The sequence below is a fragment of the Lolium rigidum genome, unplaced genomic scaffold (assembly GCF_022539505.1).
Source record: "Lolium rigidum isolate FL_2022 unplaced genomic scaffold, APGP_CSIRO_Lrig_0.1 contig_69946_1, whole genome shotgun sequence".
Taxonomy (NCBI): Eukaryota; Viridiplantae; Streptophyta; class Magnoliopsida; order Poales; family Poaceae; genus Lolium; species Lolium rigidum.
This window is the reverse complement of record NW_025901428.1, coordinates 26,981-43,819: the sequence shown is the minus strand read 5'-3', so window position 1 is coordinate 43,819 and position 16,839 is coordinate 26,981. Positions and strand designations below refer to the sequence as shown.

At 42.8% G+C, this 16,839-nt stretch overlaps 1 protein-coding gene across 1 annotated transcript; it reads left to right on the top strand.

The window, feature by feature from the left end:
• The first annotated feature begins 13,800 nt into the window (after positions 1-13,800).
• Positions 13,801-14,553, top strand: LOC124682174. The gene has a single exon (XM_047216915.1). It carries the CDS (start codon positions 13,801-13,803, stop codon positions 14,551-14,553), a length of 753 nt encoding a protein of 250 aa, XP_047072871.1.
• Positions 14,554-16,839: the final 2,286 nt, after the last annotated feature.

The following is a 16,839-nucleotide window of genomic DNA, read 5'->3' as shown; positions in this document are numbered from 1 at the left end:
AAAATATGTTACACCCTAATAAATCGGTATTGAGGGAGTAAATAATCGGTGCAACAAACATTGTTCTCGTCGAGAGCTTGACTCGAGAATTGGAGAGGTACCTTTGTCCTCGTAACAGCTAAAAATGGCAAAACATAGTGGGAACCAACCTTATGTACGTGTACTACCTTCGCTTCTAAAAATAAAATATTTTGATTGCTATGTTAGCCTATAAAACGTCTAACATTTTAGAAAGCATTGCATGTATTGCTTTACTTTTTTTTTTCAAAATGAAGGTTGTAATACCCGAACTTTACATCAAAATCAGGCACACAATTTTCTTATTAAATTATTCACAACAACCTTACAAGATAACACATGATTTACAACCGGCCTGTCGGTCCAGCAGCGCGCACCGTATGCGCACACTGCAGAAATCATTGCCACTATTTTCCGCCAACCCATTTTTAGGACATAGATCCATGCCTTGCGAAAAAAGCCTTCCACCGACGCTACCATGACTTCAGACATCGCCACTTCCCTGGACGTGTCCATCAACCTGCATTGGCCATCGAGACACCGCTGCTCCAGACAATAAGACATGCCGTCGTCAACATGGTACATGCAGCACCACTCCACCACTTGCCTCTTCCATCCAACATCTACTCCGGAAACGATGACCCCATGAGGGAAAGCGACACCGAAAATGCCACATCGTTGATACAGGAGACCCAAATCTATGTTTTCCCCTGGATCATTACGAGTGAGTAGACGATGGATGCAATGATGATGCCTTGAAGAAGGTAGTGATGCATAGACGTTGGAGTTGTCCACCATGACCGGAACAGAGCTCGATTTTCACCAATAGCCTCGCCTCCCTAGCTCACATCTGACTAATGTGGGATCTCGAGGTTCGCCACAACCTGCCGCAAACCGGCCTACTACCTCCGGTGGTGGAGGATGCCACCAACGCCATGCTCGGGGTCACTGCCTGGGCGTTCTGTGTTGCGGGTGTAGTCAGGAGCGCCCTCACATGTTGTCCAATGCAGTAGTAGAAGTTGTGCAAAGTTGCAAAAGACATCCTGGCCCATATGGGCCTTGATCTGGTCATGACAACATCACTCTTCCGTCACCCTGGCCAACGCTACCCCGCAACACCATCACCGGAGAATAAAGTAACAAACCGCGCCACCGCATCCCGCTGAGTCAGCGATCAAGGAGATCCGTCGCCGCCCCTCACAGACTTTGCCCGGCGACGTCCCTGATGGCGGTGGAAGGGAGGGAAGACGTGGAGGAGGCGTGAAAGGGGCAGGCGGTAGGCACTCCGGTGAGGCCCAGCGTGGCCGCATGAAGCAGAGGCGGAAGGGCCGTCGAGCCGCCTTTTCTATTTCAGGAGGCTGTTGTTTTTATATGGTCGATCATCCAAGTAGCTACCGGCCTTTATCCTCCGACTAGTGTTGCCAACTTCTTTAGCAATTGGCTTCATGGTATCAATTTAAGATTTCGAAGGCTTATTAGGATGGGTGCGCTTGCAGTTATCTGAGCGTTATGGCTATGTAGAAATGATAAAATCTTTAATGATAAAAATTGTTTTATCTTGCAGGTTATCTACAGATGTACCGGTATTCTCCGTTTGTGGTCGCCTCTTCAGCGGGTGGAGAATCGCGACCTCTTTACGGAGGTCTATACACGATTGGAGGCTACGGCGAGGGATATTTTTTTCCCTACATGGATGGCCGCATAATCTACGAATTGGAGCTCCTCCTGTTTCATAGGCGTTTTACATTTTCTCGTTACGGCATGTAGTCCGCATTTTTCTTTATTTCATGAATATTTAGAGGATATTTAAACGGCTATGTGCATCCTACCTATGCAAAGGTTACGTGTAATTGCATGTTCAAGTAATAAAAACGCCCATTATCGAAGAAAAAAAACAATAAAAGGGAGAATGCTGGGACAGAGCGACCCGCAGAGCCGAATTCAGATCGCAGTGCGGTAATGCTTGCTCTCTGCACAGTGTGCACTAGCTGCCTAGCTGAGATTGGCTTATCCATCGTTTATCTTTCCTAGAGCACTACCTGCCTAGCTGAGGTGGTCAAATGGTTGTCTACTAGACTTATCATCAGTTCATCTCCTAATTGTAAGAAAGACAGAGGCACAGCAGCACATGCACGCGCATATTGCTAGAATTGAATGAAACAGAGAATGAATCGGCGAATATCGCTATATTCATGATATTCACGTGTTGTAACAAATAGGCGTGTGTGAAAATGTGCGTATAAGTATTTGAACCCTAGTGTGTACAGTCATATACAAATATACTTTATCATTCCCCTGAGAAATGCGTGTGTTATTCTTGGCTTTATGATTTTATATGTATGTGGGGGCTGAGCTGACCAGGTTCACACTGATAAAGTGGCAATGCAATGTAATTAGCCTAATGCATTCTTAATTGCAAATGGTTTAGCTTTAGGTAGTATAGCTTACGTTGTTACTTTTTTGTTGGGAAATGATACGGACTAGTGGTTGGGGCGCCCCATGGGGCGCCTCCTCGCTGGTGCTGTGCGTCCCAATTCTAACACATTTCTTTTGAAGGGAGCATTCATGTTTTGTTATATTTAGCAACATGGCAAACAATCAATACGACCAGCTGCATGGTTACTTTTCTTTATTTGATATGCTTACCTCCATTTGCACCGTAAACACTATAGATTGTGTTCACTTACATAGGCGACAACGGTTACACCAAAATAAAATCATAAAGAATGCTTCATCGAACCCTTAACTAATCTAGGACACTGTGATTTAAAGTATGAAAGAAATCCGTGAGGATAACTGGATTGAATTTTGAACTAATCTTATCTTCCATATATACATATCTTGCTGTTGTTATCCTAATTTCCATTCCAAAATAGGCCTTTTATAAGCTCCTCATAGAAGTGTTTGATCAAGCACACATCTACAGGGAAGCCGAAATGGGAGTGTCTTTCACATGGATAGCAGTACTTCTGATTTACCATACATCGAAAATCTTATTAAAGAAAATTTAAAGCCTTGACAGTTGACACAAACTTCCAACTCTTTTAAGCATGATCAATATAGAAGTTCTCGGACAGCTCTCAATACAACCTTCTCAAGCTGAAAAAAATATAAATGCTATAAATTTCGGAGAATAACACAGCATGAATTCCAAATAAAATAGGCAATTAGCAAACTTATCTCTCTGGAATATAACAAAATTACCCACTGAAGTTATTACGATTAGTTATTTGTTGTTCCATAAAAGAGTTTCACTAAAGAAGTAATAATCTAGTTAATGGCTTTACATTCTAGGTTAAGTTCCATAATCAAATCTAACAAATCGCAATGCATTTAGACACCAGATTCACATGGAAACTTACGAAATCCTAATAACCACAATTATAGCATCCTGGATGGTAATGTAGCAAGCAGCCCGCAAAAACACTAAACCTGAAGTTAGTGGGAAACAGCTAAATTACAAAATTGGCATGACCGGAATTGCTAGCCCGAAACATACAACTCTTTCGGGGTGACTTGGGACTTTTACTTGCACCAACACAACATAGACATGGATATTGCCAAAACAAAATAACAAGGATTGCTATTTGAACTAATTGTAGCAACGTACCAACATCCATAGGCACTCTTGTTAATGTTTCCTCATATGATGTATGTTAAATTTGATCGGCAAACGTTATGGGAGATGAAAGTCTCTTTGGGGACATAGCGATCATATTTCAGAAAGGAGATGGCCTTGGTGACCCAAGAGTTTGGCCTGAAATACATGTAGTAATAAAAATGATACTCCCTCCGTTCCTTTCTATAGTGCCTATTGTATTTTGGCACGGAAATTAGCGCAAGCCATTTTTTTACACAAAACCCCCTAGCGATTTTAGAAACAAAATAGGAAACTGAAATCAGATCTCAGAAAATAATCTTGTTTCTATAACCGGTTGCGTCATGTACTCCCTCTCTCCCGCTATTCTTTCCATAATCAGATTGGTTTCCATATTTTCTGGACGGGAACAGATTGGTTGCCAGATTTACTAGACGGGAACAGATTCGTTTCTAGATTTTCTGGACGGGAACAGATTGGTGGAAGGGGTTCTTTGCAAAAAGACATAGCTTTACTCTTATATTCTGAAACAAAAGCGAAAAAACAATAGGCATTATAGAAAGGAACGGAGGGAGTATTAGTTAACTAGTGAGTAGACAGTCGATAAGCCTGAGTAGAAGAGCACAGTAAATACCATGAATCGATTTAGCAAATGATACCTCAAAAGCATATATAAAAGACTAAATTTATCATGTCTCGTTCTCAAGCCTTTCTCAAGGTTGTAAAAGGACCAGGGATAACCAGCAGACAACATAGCAACAATGTCTATTTTTTGAATAACACAACTCGGAGGGGTTTCATTACTGGAAAACCAAGCCTGGTTAAAGAAATCGGGAAAAATATCTTGTTTCACAGATATATTTGATAGTGTATCCATCCTAGATTCAGGAAAATATGGTTCAAGCAGAAAAAACCTATCCTGCACCAGCTATGACCCCATACCATGCCAGCAAGCTTGCATATATTTTCTCTATCTAAGGGTCTGCTTTACTCAGAGATGACCATAAGCAACAACTTCTAAATTTGCTCTACTCCTTCCTATTCATGTGCGAATTGGTGCATCTCTTGGAGGTGTTTTATTCACAAATAATTTGGAAGAACCAAAAAAGGTGGAAAAAGGTACAACTAACAACAGAAAAACACTCGTATATTCATGTTTTATTATGGAAAATTTTAAAATTTCATGTGGCAACTCATGAGGACCAGAAAACTATTTGAAGGAGCTAAATTGGATGAAAACCTGAACAGCATGGCACTACAAGCTCATAGTTGAATGCAAAAGCACCAAAACTTAAAAATACAAGAATATCATAGATGAAATATGACTTAGTAACAAATTTAGCTGGCTAGTTAGTTAAATAATTGCCAATGAACTGTATGTGTACTCATATAGTTTACCCTTAAACAATTAAAACAGAAAATAAAAACACGTACTGTCCATGTGCAGTTTCCCAGGAAACATAATTGCATCGATCAGCACCTTCCCGAACAAAGCAATATCTGAAACTTCTGCTCAGATTGGAGATGGATAAACGGTCATGCTTTCTAGCATATTAGGAGCAACAATAACAACTTTTCACATGCTCCTGCACGTTCTAATAATTTCTTCCCACATCGACACATGAAATTTCAAGAATATCATGTATAGAATTAACTAAAGGAAGCCCAGAAACTTCAGCTATAGATTTCAAACTGGAAATCTGCCTAGATGTCATGCATATACAAGTGAGTGCAAAGCAACACTCTGTTAGTAAATATTTTTCTCCAAGCGATTTGTAAACTACATATATAACATTGGGTGTTGGCTATTATACTTCAACTCAATTTTGTAAGTTTTGGCTTAAACAATAGCAAAGCAGAGAAGTAAGCATTTGCAATGAGCAATATGAGCAATTACAACATACAAACAGTAGTGGTACCTCAATAAGAAGTTCTCCCCTGGCAACCATAGCCTACCGAACTCAATATTCCATACATCACAACTTCAAAACTAACAACTACAAAACAGAATGGAGCCCTTTTCATGATGCACATACAACTCAAGGCCTTTCATATTAAGATGTTTCGAATTTATCTTACTGAACCAAAGAAACCATCAGAAATTGCATTAATATTCAAGGTATACATTTAATCAACAGGGAGCAATTCTAACAATTCACATGCATGCAATTTCATAATATTCTACCGCAACAAGCTGAAACAAAAGCACACCTAAAATTTAGTTTTTTTTCCTTTTTAGAAATTCCCAAATTTGCTTTATAGAATGCCTAGATTGGTTTTTTCCTAGCAACAATCATACAAGGATGCTTGCACCTATAAATAACAACTAAACTCTTAAGAAACACTTCCTACAAATGTAAATGTCAATGTAGATGCATATCTTATAAATGTTAGTGCATAAGTTTATCGGAAGATAACAATATGTCTTGAAAGTATTTTTACGTGAAGGTAAGATTATACAAATCATAAGGGAATAAGAAATAAACTTAAAGGAAACTACAAAACTCAAGAAGATTTCATAACCTAATGTCCCACCCAACCGTCTAGATCCGCTGCTGCTCCATCAGCTGCACCGGACCGCTTCGTCTACTGCTTCTACTGGAGGCAGGCGGCATGGCCGGCTCGTCGGAATGAGCACTGCCACGATAACATCAAAGGAAAAGATCAGTGCATATACAGGTAGTATCACTGGGTCAACAGTATGAGGTGCTTCTACATCCAATGCAGTGCCCCTCCAATCTTTAGAAGTGCGCTCTTCCATTTCAAATTTGAAATGGGTTAATCTGCAACAGGAACCATGGTAGGGGCAGTCCCAGAAGATGGGTACCTGTGAAGGTAAACATCAACTCGTCTTTCGACTCTCAGTAATTCGATACCCAGTCCCCAAATCAATAAAACGAAGATGTAAAAAATGAGCCAGCTTACCGTAGGTCCTCGTGCCGAGCCCCCAATCTTCAGAAGCACCCTCTTCCATATCAGATATGAGAGGGGTTAATCTGGAACAGGGAACAATGGTACATGTGAAGGTAAACATTAACAATTAGATCCCTAATCCCAAATCAATCACAGCGAAGACGTATAAATTTACTCATGTAAGGAGATTTCCATGGTACCTCGTTCATCCTCCTATCAATGTTGCTCATAATACAGATAAGCAAGTGGCCTCTCCAGATATGAAAGTATCTCTCACCTAAAACTTGGTGGGCTCTGTACCTTCATTTCACTTTCTTGTTTACCATATACTCCTGAAATATTAGGGAGAATATTGAGAGTTAACAACAAATGAGTGTCAAATAATTCTCAGATGCAAGTAGAACAAAGTAAAATGAAGTCTTCACGGTATAGGGCACGACCCACCTGCCTCCCTGCCTGCTCATGGAGACCACCATGACACCATGTATGCTCTTCTTGACAACCGATGCAGGCAGTCAGGCAGAGGGACCTCGTCTGAGAACACAATCTTCAGTCCCGATAGTATACGACCACTACAGGATAATACGGAACACGTGGAACCAATCTTCCTGCGCCGGGCGACCAAATCATATGGAGGGGAAACGGGGACATGAAGAATGTGCACCTCCGAGACATCCTCCTCTGCTCTGAAGAGGCAAGGAGGGGGCACGCGGGAAGGCCGCGTGAATCGGCGGGCCATCGCACCGTCATATGGATCCTCCTCTTCACTCCGTCCGTGCGACGCCGGATAAATGGGAGACCTCACCAGGACGTGGCTGCAGGCCATCTGCGAAGGCGCCCACAGTCTGCCGCGCGCGACGAAGAGGTGTGGGGTGGATGATGTGGAGGCTGGTCGAGGAGAGGGCGGACGAGGATCCGGAGCCCTGCCTGCTGCAGACCGGCGCGGAAGAGAGGCGGCGAGGATGCAGACGCTCTTGCGAGGGGAGTGGGAGCGTGAGAGGCGGCGGCAGACGAGGGAACCTCGATAGGGTTTCTACTCCTCGGCTGCGAGATCTTTCCCCTCCCGATCCTTTTTTTCCTCAATCAGGCAAGCCAACTGCAGCTTACACGTGGGCCACTCGACGGAACGAAAGGAGGGCAGCGCCCAACCCATGCGCGCAACGGGGCTATCGTGGATGGCTGTGAGATAGGGCAAGTGCACACGCACTTGCTTGTTCTCAATAAGCGCCGCATCGATAACACTCCGTGCGGCGGTTAGTATTAGGAAGGAAAAAAACGCATCGCTCCCCTAGGGGATCCAGCACATCTTATCTCTACCACACGGTGTCTCCCCCACCTCATCCCGAATGTCCTGAGAGGTGTCCTCGACCGACGCAGCGATTCTACATAGGCGTGGGTGTCCCTGGCTTATCCTATGGACAGTAATGTTTGGAGATTCGTGCGAGTATATTTACATCCACAACCTTAACATTGTACACTTCTTGCCCCCTAAAGGAACGAAGTGTTCCTTGCACACCTTCCCTCCCCACCGAGCCCACCACTTTCCTCACCTCTGCCTTCTCCCATCTGCTCTCCCAACGAACTCTCCGCACGGTCACCGGATACCTGCTCCTCGCCGGGGTTAGAAGGTATCCGCGGTGGCCGGCCGCGAAGAAGAAGCAGGCGGGTAGCCACCAACACATGTAACCCATGCTCCTCGCCGAGGAGAAGGACGACGGGACGGACAACACTAGGTTGGACGGAAGATTCAGGCCGGCCGGCGGCGGTTGGAGGAAGGAGAAGGGGACCATGTCGCCTCCATCGACAACTCTTTCCCTTTTCTTCTTTGTATTATCTCCAGATCCGTTTTCTGGTGGGCCTCACGATTTGTTGCCTGATTCATGCATGTACGCTGGTGGAAGAGAAATGGAATTCGGTGTATTTTTTCTGTCAACATGTTGGTCTCTCTTATATGCTCAAAAGTCTCGAGTGATTTGTTGCATGATTGGTGCCTAAATCTTTGATAATATCTCGCTTGTTTTCCTTCTTCCAAGTCTGGTATGATTTTATCTCTTCCCTGAACAAAATCTGGTCTAGCCTAATGAGAAACGAAAAAACTACGCTGCCATTGATCTGTGGATGTTCATGATTGATTCGTTTCCATGTTTTGTTGCATGATTGATTCGCTTCCATGTTTTTCCTTTTCCGAACATAACCATTGATCTGTGGATGTTCATATTTAATATTCCACCATAATTTCCTAATCCGAGTCGCTCCCAAGTTTTTCGGAACATAAATTTTTCTTTCCTAATCAGTAACAAATTTCCGAACATAACCATTTGATCTGTGGATGTTCATCTTTAATATTCCACCATAATTTCCTAATCCGAGTCGCTCCCAAGTTTTTCGGAACATAAATTTTTCTTTCCTAATCAGTAACAAATTTCCGAACATAACCATTTGATCTAGGTGTTCATCCTTAATATTCCACCATAATTCAATTAATTATTACATCCGTGGATGTGGTGCAGAATTATAAATAGAGAAGAAACACAAGCACTGTTATGTACATAAAGAAGGACTGGCAGATGCAGAATGAACATAAAGTAGGGTGATTCTTGTAATATGCCACAACTGGTTGCACGAATCTCAATGCTGATTTCGACGTCTGGGATAAGCCCGTGACGCCCACGTGTATGTAGAGTGAGATTTTCGCCATGACGGGAAGAGAGGAGGAGGTCGCTGTCGCGGCTGAGCACGGAGCCGTGCGGGAGGCCGCTGCCGCCGCCGAGAACGGAGCCGCGTGGGAGGCCGCCGTCGCCGCCTTCCAGCAGTGAGACTCGGGCCGGCCGGTCGCGTCCGCCGCCAATCCGAGGGGGCGCAGCCGGACGGACTCGTTCGCCGCCAGTTTAAGCTGACTCCGCCGCGGAAGGTGTCGTGGCCACGGGCACCGTCGCGCCGCGACAGTTCTTCTCGCAGGGATCTGCATCGAAAGCGAGGACCTCGCCAGCATCTCTTCTTGCTGGGAGCTGCCTCGAAGGCAATTTACTCGCCATTTTCTTCCTTGAGCGATGGGCGCAGTCTCTCCCTGGAGCAGCAGCCGCATCTCGGCTAAAGGGCCACCGCGTGTACACATCGTGAGTTTGTTTTCTGTGAAATTTTCATCTGGTAGTTTAGTTTGGGGATAGACAAACACCATTGGTGTTAGATACTTATATAACCTGGTAGCTATGACTACTTAATCCGGTCAGTGCCACTGATATAATCTGGCAATTGCCTTCGTAAACAACATGGTCATTGTGGCTAATTAACTGATAACTGGGACTTGTTAACCTGGCCATTGTGTCTAATTAATTTGGCAGTTGCTATTGCATAATCCGGTAGTTGCTAGTGAGGATTATCTGGTAATTGCAATTTATAAACATCATTTTGTAATTGTTGCATAAATAACCTGATAACTGTGACTACATAATCTGGGAAGTGCTACTGAGATAATACACAAGAGTGCTCTTTTGGTTCTTGTGGTGGGTGGCTTGTTGCAACCGGCTAAACTGCTACTAAAATAATCCAAGAATTGTTAAATTATTTTTTTATAGGAAATGATGTTGAGCAAAATCAGCGGCACCAGGAAATCTGATAGATCTCAAGTTAAAACCAATATCACTGTTGCTGGAGTCACAGCATTATCTTCTACTTTCTTTTATTTTTCTATACGTTACAGCAACTTTCTTTTATTTAATACATGCTTCAGATGACCATGTGGTTGATGTCTGCAAAAAAAAAAGTTACCATGCATGAAATAGAGCAAGCGCGGCCTTTATTCGAACACGCAGTCACGGAGACGCATGTGCCGAGCCGTTGCGCATCAATGCGCTGTTGCATGTACGATCCGAGCCAAGAGAAAGTGCGAAAGATACTATTTTCGGGATGGGGACAGCCGCCGCACGGATTAAGTTTTGTGCGGCGCCGCCGGGTAGTGCGGTCCTTTTTTGTTTGGGTGATGTTGGCTAGATAGGCTATTCTTCTCTCCAGCCTTTGCTTTGCAAGACAATGATGGTAACCTATAACTTAATCTAGTACACTAAGTGTGTAATAGTGGCATAAGTTTGGTTTTTCCACGGTAGTATGACCCAAAACATTAGGGTCATCTTTTGTAAAAATATTTTGAATTAGGTAATGTAGGTGAAATTTGGTTATTTTGGATTAGTTGAGGATGGCTATTGTATTGATAGATGTTCACGTAACGCCTTGAACTTGTTCTCACTTGTGTTATGGTTGACTTAAGTAAATGATTTTTGGTTATAATATAATGAAAAAACACATTGTAGTAGAACATGAAGCCGATAAACGGTATAACACTGGTAGAAAAATGGCCTTTAGTCGCGGTTCGCAACTGCCATTAGTCGCGGCTGCGCAACCGTGACCAATTAAGCGCGACTAAAGGCCCCCCCTTTAGTCGCGGTTGCTTACGAACCGCGACTAAAGGTCCGTTCACGTGGGCGGCTAGCGTGCGTCTGGGTGAAGGACGGACACCAACCGCGACTAAAGGCTATTTCGTTAATTTTTTTAATTCATTTGGGTTTCTAATTTTTTTTCACTCCGTTTTTTTTCTATTTTTTTCAGAATTTCTATTATTTCAGTTATTTGCATAGCTTAGTCCCTATCTCTAACTACACTTATCTCTAGTCAAATTACTTACTCGTGGTCAAACTTCCCGCTCGGGACTCATCCTCCCACTACTCCACCTCTAGCACGCTTAACTTTCGAGTTCCATTCCGTCCCGCATCCAAGTGCTACGCGCACATGTATGTGATACTACTATCATATCAATCCTATTAACATGTTGGTCGATGTCACATTTTTTTATTGTTTGAATTTCAAATAATTTTTTTCATAAACAAAAATAATGATGTAATAATAATCGTGAATAAATAAATAAACATTAACTTTTCAATTTTAATTTTTTCTAAATTTTTTTAATTTTTTAAATATTTTTTTTGCCAAAACCTAAAAATTTGAAAATCTAAAATTTGGGTAAAAGTAATAGTAATCTTTATGCTGGATGCAATTATTAATTTTATTTTTTTGAAAAATTTAAAAAATATAAAATACATAATTTATACAGAGTAGCAAAAACTAAAATCTTCCTGCTTTCGTATTTTCATTTGGAATTTTGAGAATCTAAAAATTGGCTAACCGGGTAAATCCAGGTGAATTCGGATGTAACTTTTTCCCAGGATTTTTTTGATATATTATACGTTTTTTTCCGACGTCGTATGCAAAAGTTATTGGGGTACCCTTTAGTCGCGGTTGGTGTCCCAACCGGGACTAAAGGTTTTTCCGCCGACCGCATCCGTCCATAGCCCTTTAGGGGTACCCTTTCGTCGCGGATGGAGCATTAGTCGCGGGTCGCTTCCCGAACCGCGACTAAAGCCTCCTTTAGTCGCGGTTCGAATATTTCCGGGACTAATGGGGGTGGACGGAAGCCTCTTTTTCTACTAGTGTAACTATTTTGTCTGACTAGATACACATATATCTAACATTTTTTATTGTGTAGATAGATGCATGTCTAGACAAATGAGCGACATCTTTTTCAGACGGAGGGAGTATTTGATTCTTACAAAGTAATCCTACACTAACTAGCAAAACATTTGAAAACAACCGTCAAACTAGAGAATATTCTTGTTCACCTTTTCTTTTATTGTTTAGAAACTAAAATCATACTTGTGTGTGTTTTTCCAGATAAAGAGAGATTTTACTAACTCTTAAGCCGATGCAACCGAAAGAGTGTGCACTCGGCCTCTCTATAACATGACATCAAATAATTCAATGTGCTTCGATCTCTATGGTAGAAACCAAGTAGGTAACTAAGTCTTACTCAAGTAATTAACCAACGTCAGAGAAAATATGTTTTCTTATGGAAATATGTCATGGATATGTAGCCGTGATAGCTCCATGGCGCCGCGGTGTCTTGTCCATGCAAAAGTAGAGACATCACTAGATACATATTACATTCAATACAAACCAAATTTAGGTGCACTCACGAAGAAAAAAGAGAATTGCTACGTGTGCACCGAGAAACTATTTCATAGATACAAAATGTTTGCACGTCCAACAATATGCCCGACTCATAGTCAGTTTCTTGAAATGTAGATTTATCTTGTTATGGCCAATAACACATTTATTGCCACTTATTTTAGGGTACTGTAGAATTTTTTAAACCATTGGCTGGTAGCTTTAAAGACGAAAATTGTTCATCAAAACATACCAACATGTTGTCTAGTTAGGAAAATCTCCTAGAGACAAAACAGCCAACACTCTTTGAAAGCTAAACACCTCCTCCCTCCTCATCATGCTTTCCCTGCATGCATATTTTCCCACGAGGAAACCCATGGTTTCGCCCTATATTAGAGTTCTTTTATTAAAAATTGCATCATTAATACATGACTATGACACACAATATAGAGCACATTGTCAAGCAGAACAAGTGATCTATAATTTTCATGTATTCCAGCCAACTGCCAAACAAATTCTCCCTTCATATTCCAATGAATGAGGCGCACACGTTTTTCAAGATTTGTCTTTGGCCAAAGATCGATCAACATATAAAAAATGTTTGACATAGAATTGGTATCATTAGAAAATGTTTTTCAATACGAACTTAACAATATCAATAATGAGTATATAATTGAGATATTGCTGCTCAAACTAATTAGTCAAAATTTGTTTTAAAATACGTGTGCGCCTTATTCATAGGACGGATGTAGTATGGAACAATCCGGGATAGCTCGTGCAAAAACAAAGAATATTTGATATGGTTTATTATTTAATTAGCAGCTGGATACCACACCGTTGCCTTACTTCGATTAAAATTAGCATCTCTCGGAATATACTACTCCATATATCTACTTTTCCCACTCAAAAAGCAAAACGTAAACAAACAATACAGGAAAGGAAAGATGAACAGCAGTGTTCTGCTTCGTCGTCATGCAGGGCAGCGAGCGAGGTTGGTCATGTCTGGTATTTCGACAACTTTTTAGGTCGCTGGTTCATGGTGGTGGCCCTTGAATCGGTTTCCACCACATATCACCAATGCTCGCAAAGTCGCAGTGGGCTTCACACCTATGCTTAATTTGGTGGTCTTCGTCTCCGGCCGGTCTCCCTATATATACAAACATGCATGATCTCCACCAAGAACAGACAATTGCAAACGCCTCAGAGTGCACTCCCACATAGAAAAATACTCACGCGCTGCAAGAGTGTAAGCTAGAGCCTAGAGAGATCGATCGATCATGGCGTGGAGGGAAAGCTACTTGGACCTGGTGCTGATCCCAGTGGGGCTCCTCTTCCCAATCGTCTATCACATGTGGCTGTGGCGCTCCGTGCGCCGCTACCCGCTCCACTCGACCATCGGCATCGGCGCCGCCGCGCGCCGCATCTGGGTGTTGTCCATGATGAAGGACAACGAGAAGAAGTCGACGCTGGTGGTGCAGTCGATGCGGAACGTGATCATGGGCTCCACGCTGGTGGCCACCACCTCCATCCTCTTCTGCACTGGCGTGGCCGCCGTGCTGAGCAGCACCTACGCCGTCAAGAAGCCCATCAGCGACGCCGTCTTCGGCGCTCACGGCGAGTACATGATGGCGCTCAAGTACGTGGCCCTCCTCACCACGTTCCTCCTCTCCTTCCTCTGCCACTCCCTCGCCATCTGCTCCCTCAACCAGGCCACCTTCCTCGTCAACGCCTTCTCCCAGTTCTTCGCCCTCCCCGACGGCGGCCGCCACCTGCCGGTGAACAAGGAGTACATCGTGGAGGTCCTGGACAGGGGGTTCTTGCTCAACTTCGTCGGGAACCGGCTCTTCTACGGCGGCGTCCCGCTCCTGCTCTGGATCTTCGGGCCCGTGCTGGCGTGCCTGTGCTCCATGGTCATGATCCCGATACTCTACAACCTCGACACGGTGTACATTCAGAGAGGAAAAGGCGGCGAGGTCAGTGACAGAGTGGAGATGAGTGATGTTGACAGTGACGACGGCATGCAAGTTTGATCTGAAAACTGAAATTGTGGAGGGCAGTGACAGAGTGGAGATCGCCGTGCAGCAAGAAAGAAGCAAAAAACTTTCCTCGTTTGGAACGCTTGACTAGTTTCATTTGACCGTAGTCAATCAACCGATTCTCGCGAAATTTCAACAGAATTTGAGCGCTCTACAGAGGTCCTGCTTGTGAGTCAGTGAAAGCTAGAAGATGGCGTTCAACGCTTCGTTTTCAGTAACTAATAAGGGTTATTCATTGTACCAAAACTTCATGACAGTTTGACAACGCCCTGGAGAAGTACTCCTACTCCAAATTGCACACTACACTGGCCAATGGTAATGCTTGTAAGTCCTATTCGGCTATTCCATTCTGGTGCAATAAGACATTATATTTCCATTTGATTTTGCCCCTTAAGTAAAAAATGTGTCTAGCTTCAACAAGTTATTCTTTTGCACGAAATGCATGGTCATAATTTCACGCTAGCTACTTGAGTTTCGTCAACCCTGACCGAATTTGATTAGTATTCAGTTGTCTCAATTCTTGACAAGATGACGTTATTCTTTTGCTAGCTATAATCATGTCATGTCAGTGACAAGTTGATGCAGCTTCAGTAATGTGCAATTCTTATTTCATTCATGTGCAATTCTTCTTCCATTCATGGTTGGAGAGACGATATTCAGATTTGTGGGGCGGGGACAAGAGACGGTGGGGACAAAGATATGCAATCCTTCTTTCATTCATGTGTACTGTGTTTCTGGATGATATTTTCCAAATATTTGCGTTACAGCTCTATGAAAAGACATTGGTAAAAAAAAATAAGTTGCATTGCGCACATACCTATCTAGATTCAGACTGCACGAGCTCGGGAGTACAAGATCCTTCAGATCAACCAGTCACAAGAATCATACGAGCTAAAGCCACATACCATATTGGACTATTTCTCCATATCAAACGAAACTTCTCTTTCTCGATGTCTCCCATTCTCAAGCTAGATTATAGATAATCTTTCCCTTCTCTTGCATCATATTCGATAGTAAGAAAATAGTGTAAAAAAGATGTGTGTGAAGGATGGATAGAGGGAAGGTACCATGCCAGTGGTTATATATAAGGTATTACCCATGCAGGGGTGCAAGAACTGCGCGAGTAGTTGTTGAGTACATTCATTCCGGAACAATTCCATTCAAGTTGCATGAGGATTTCCGTAGTAATGGATGCATCTACCACCACAGGTGTAAATATGACAGAATTGGTATGCCTCTAATGGTTTAATGGGTACACGTGTTGTTTGTTTTTCCAATCAACCATCACCACTAGTATAGAACGCTACCTCACCGGCCACACTTACATGTCATCACTCATGGGTTTTGTGCTGGTCAAATGGTTTCAAAATAGTGGTGAGAATTATCATGACTGACCTGCGCAAAGGGCTAGTTACTGATGATGATTATAGGAGCAAAAAAAAGGTGGCCTAGAACGACAAGGCACGTTGCGCTCATACAACCCCTCTCAAACCCTAGTTCAACAAAATGTCACAACCCGTTACTCATTTTTCACACCCGCCACAACCAAGAAACCCTAACGGTATAACTCTATTGCATGTTTTTTTTTAAAAAAAAAATCAACTCCCTCCATTCAAAACTAATTAATGTTATAGGTTTGTCTTAAGTCAAACTATTATAAGTCTGACAAAATATATTGAAAACTGCTTTTACATCTACTACGCCAATTTAGTTTTATTAGATTCATACTAGTACAATATACTTTTATACAGATTTGACATCATTATAGGCGATATTAACAAACTTTCTAACTTTGGTTGACACTAAAGACGTTTGACTTAGCACAAACCTGAAACTTCAATTATTTCGAAGTGGGGAAAGTACGAGTGATAAGTACAAAAGAGTTGTACTAGGAAGAACTGAACAACTAAATTAGAAAGAAAGAAAGAAAATGCCTCTAGATGAACTTTCGGTGATAAAATACATCGGCGGCCGCCTAGTGAGTAGACATGCATGAGCGGTCGGGAAATGGTCAAAATGCAAGCATGTGCGCTACGGCGCAACCTCCATTTCGGTGCCTCTGGCCACCGCTAGACTCTAGGTGCAGCGGAGGAGTGATTGAGTGAAAATCATTCAGTCCTCCCAGTACGAAGTCCCGTCTGGCCGTCTCGTGTTGGTCGTGCGCCGTGAGCCGTGTCCTTGGTCCAACGCGCGCGCGCGAAAGTTATCTTGGTGCCACAAGTTGGTGGATATCAATCTCACACGGCCGCATTCGTGCATGCATGTCTCTCGGCGACTTGA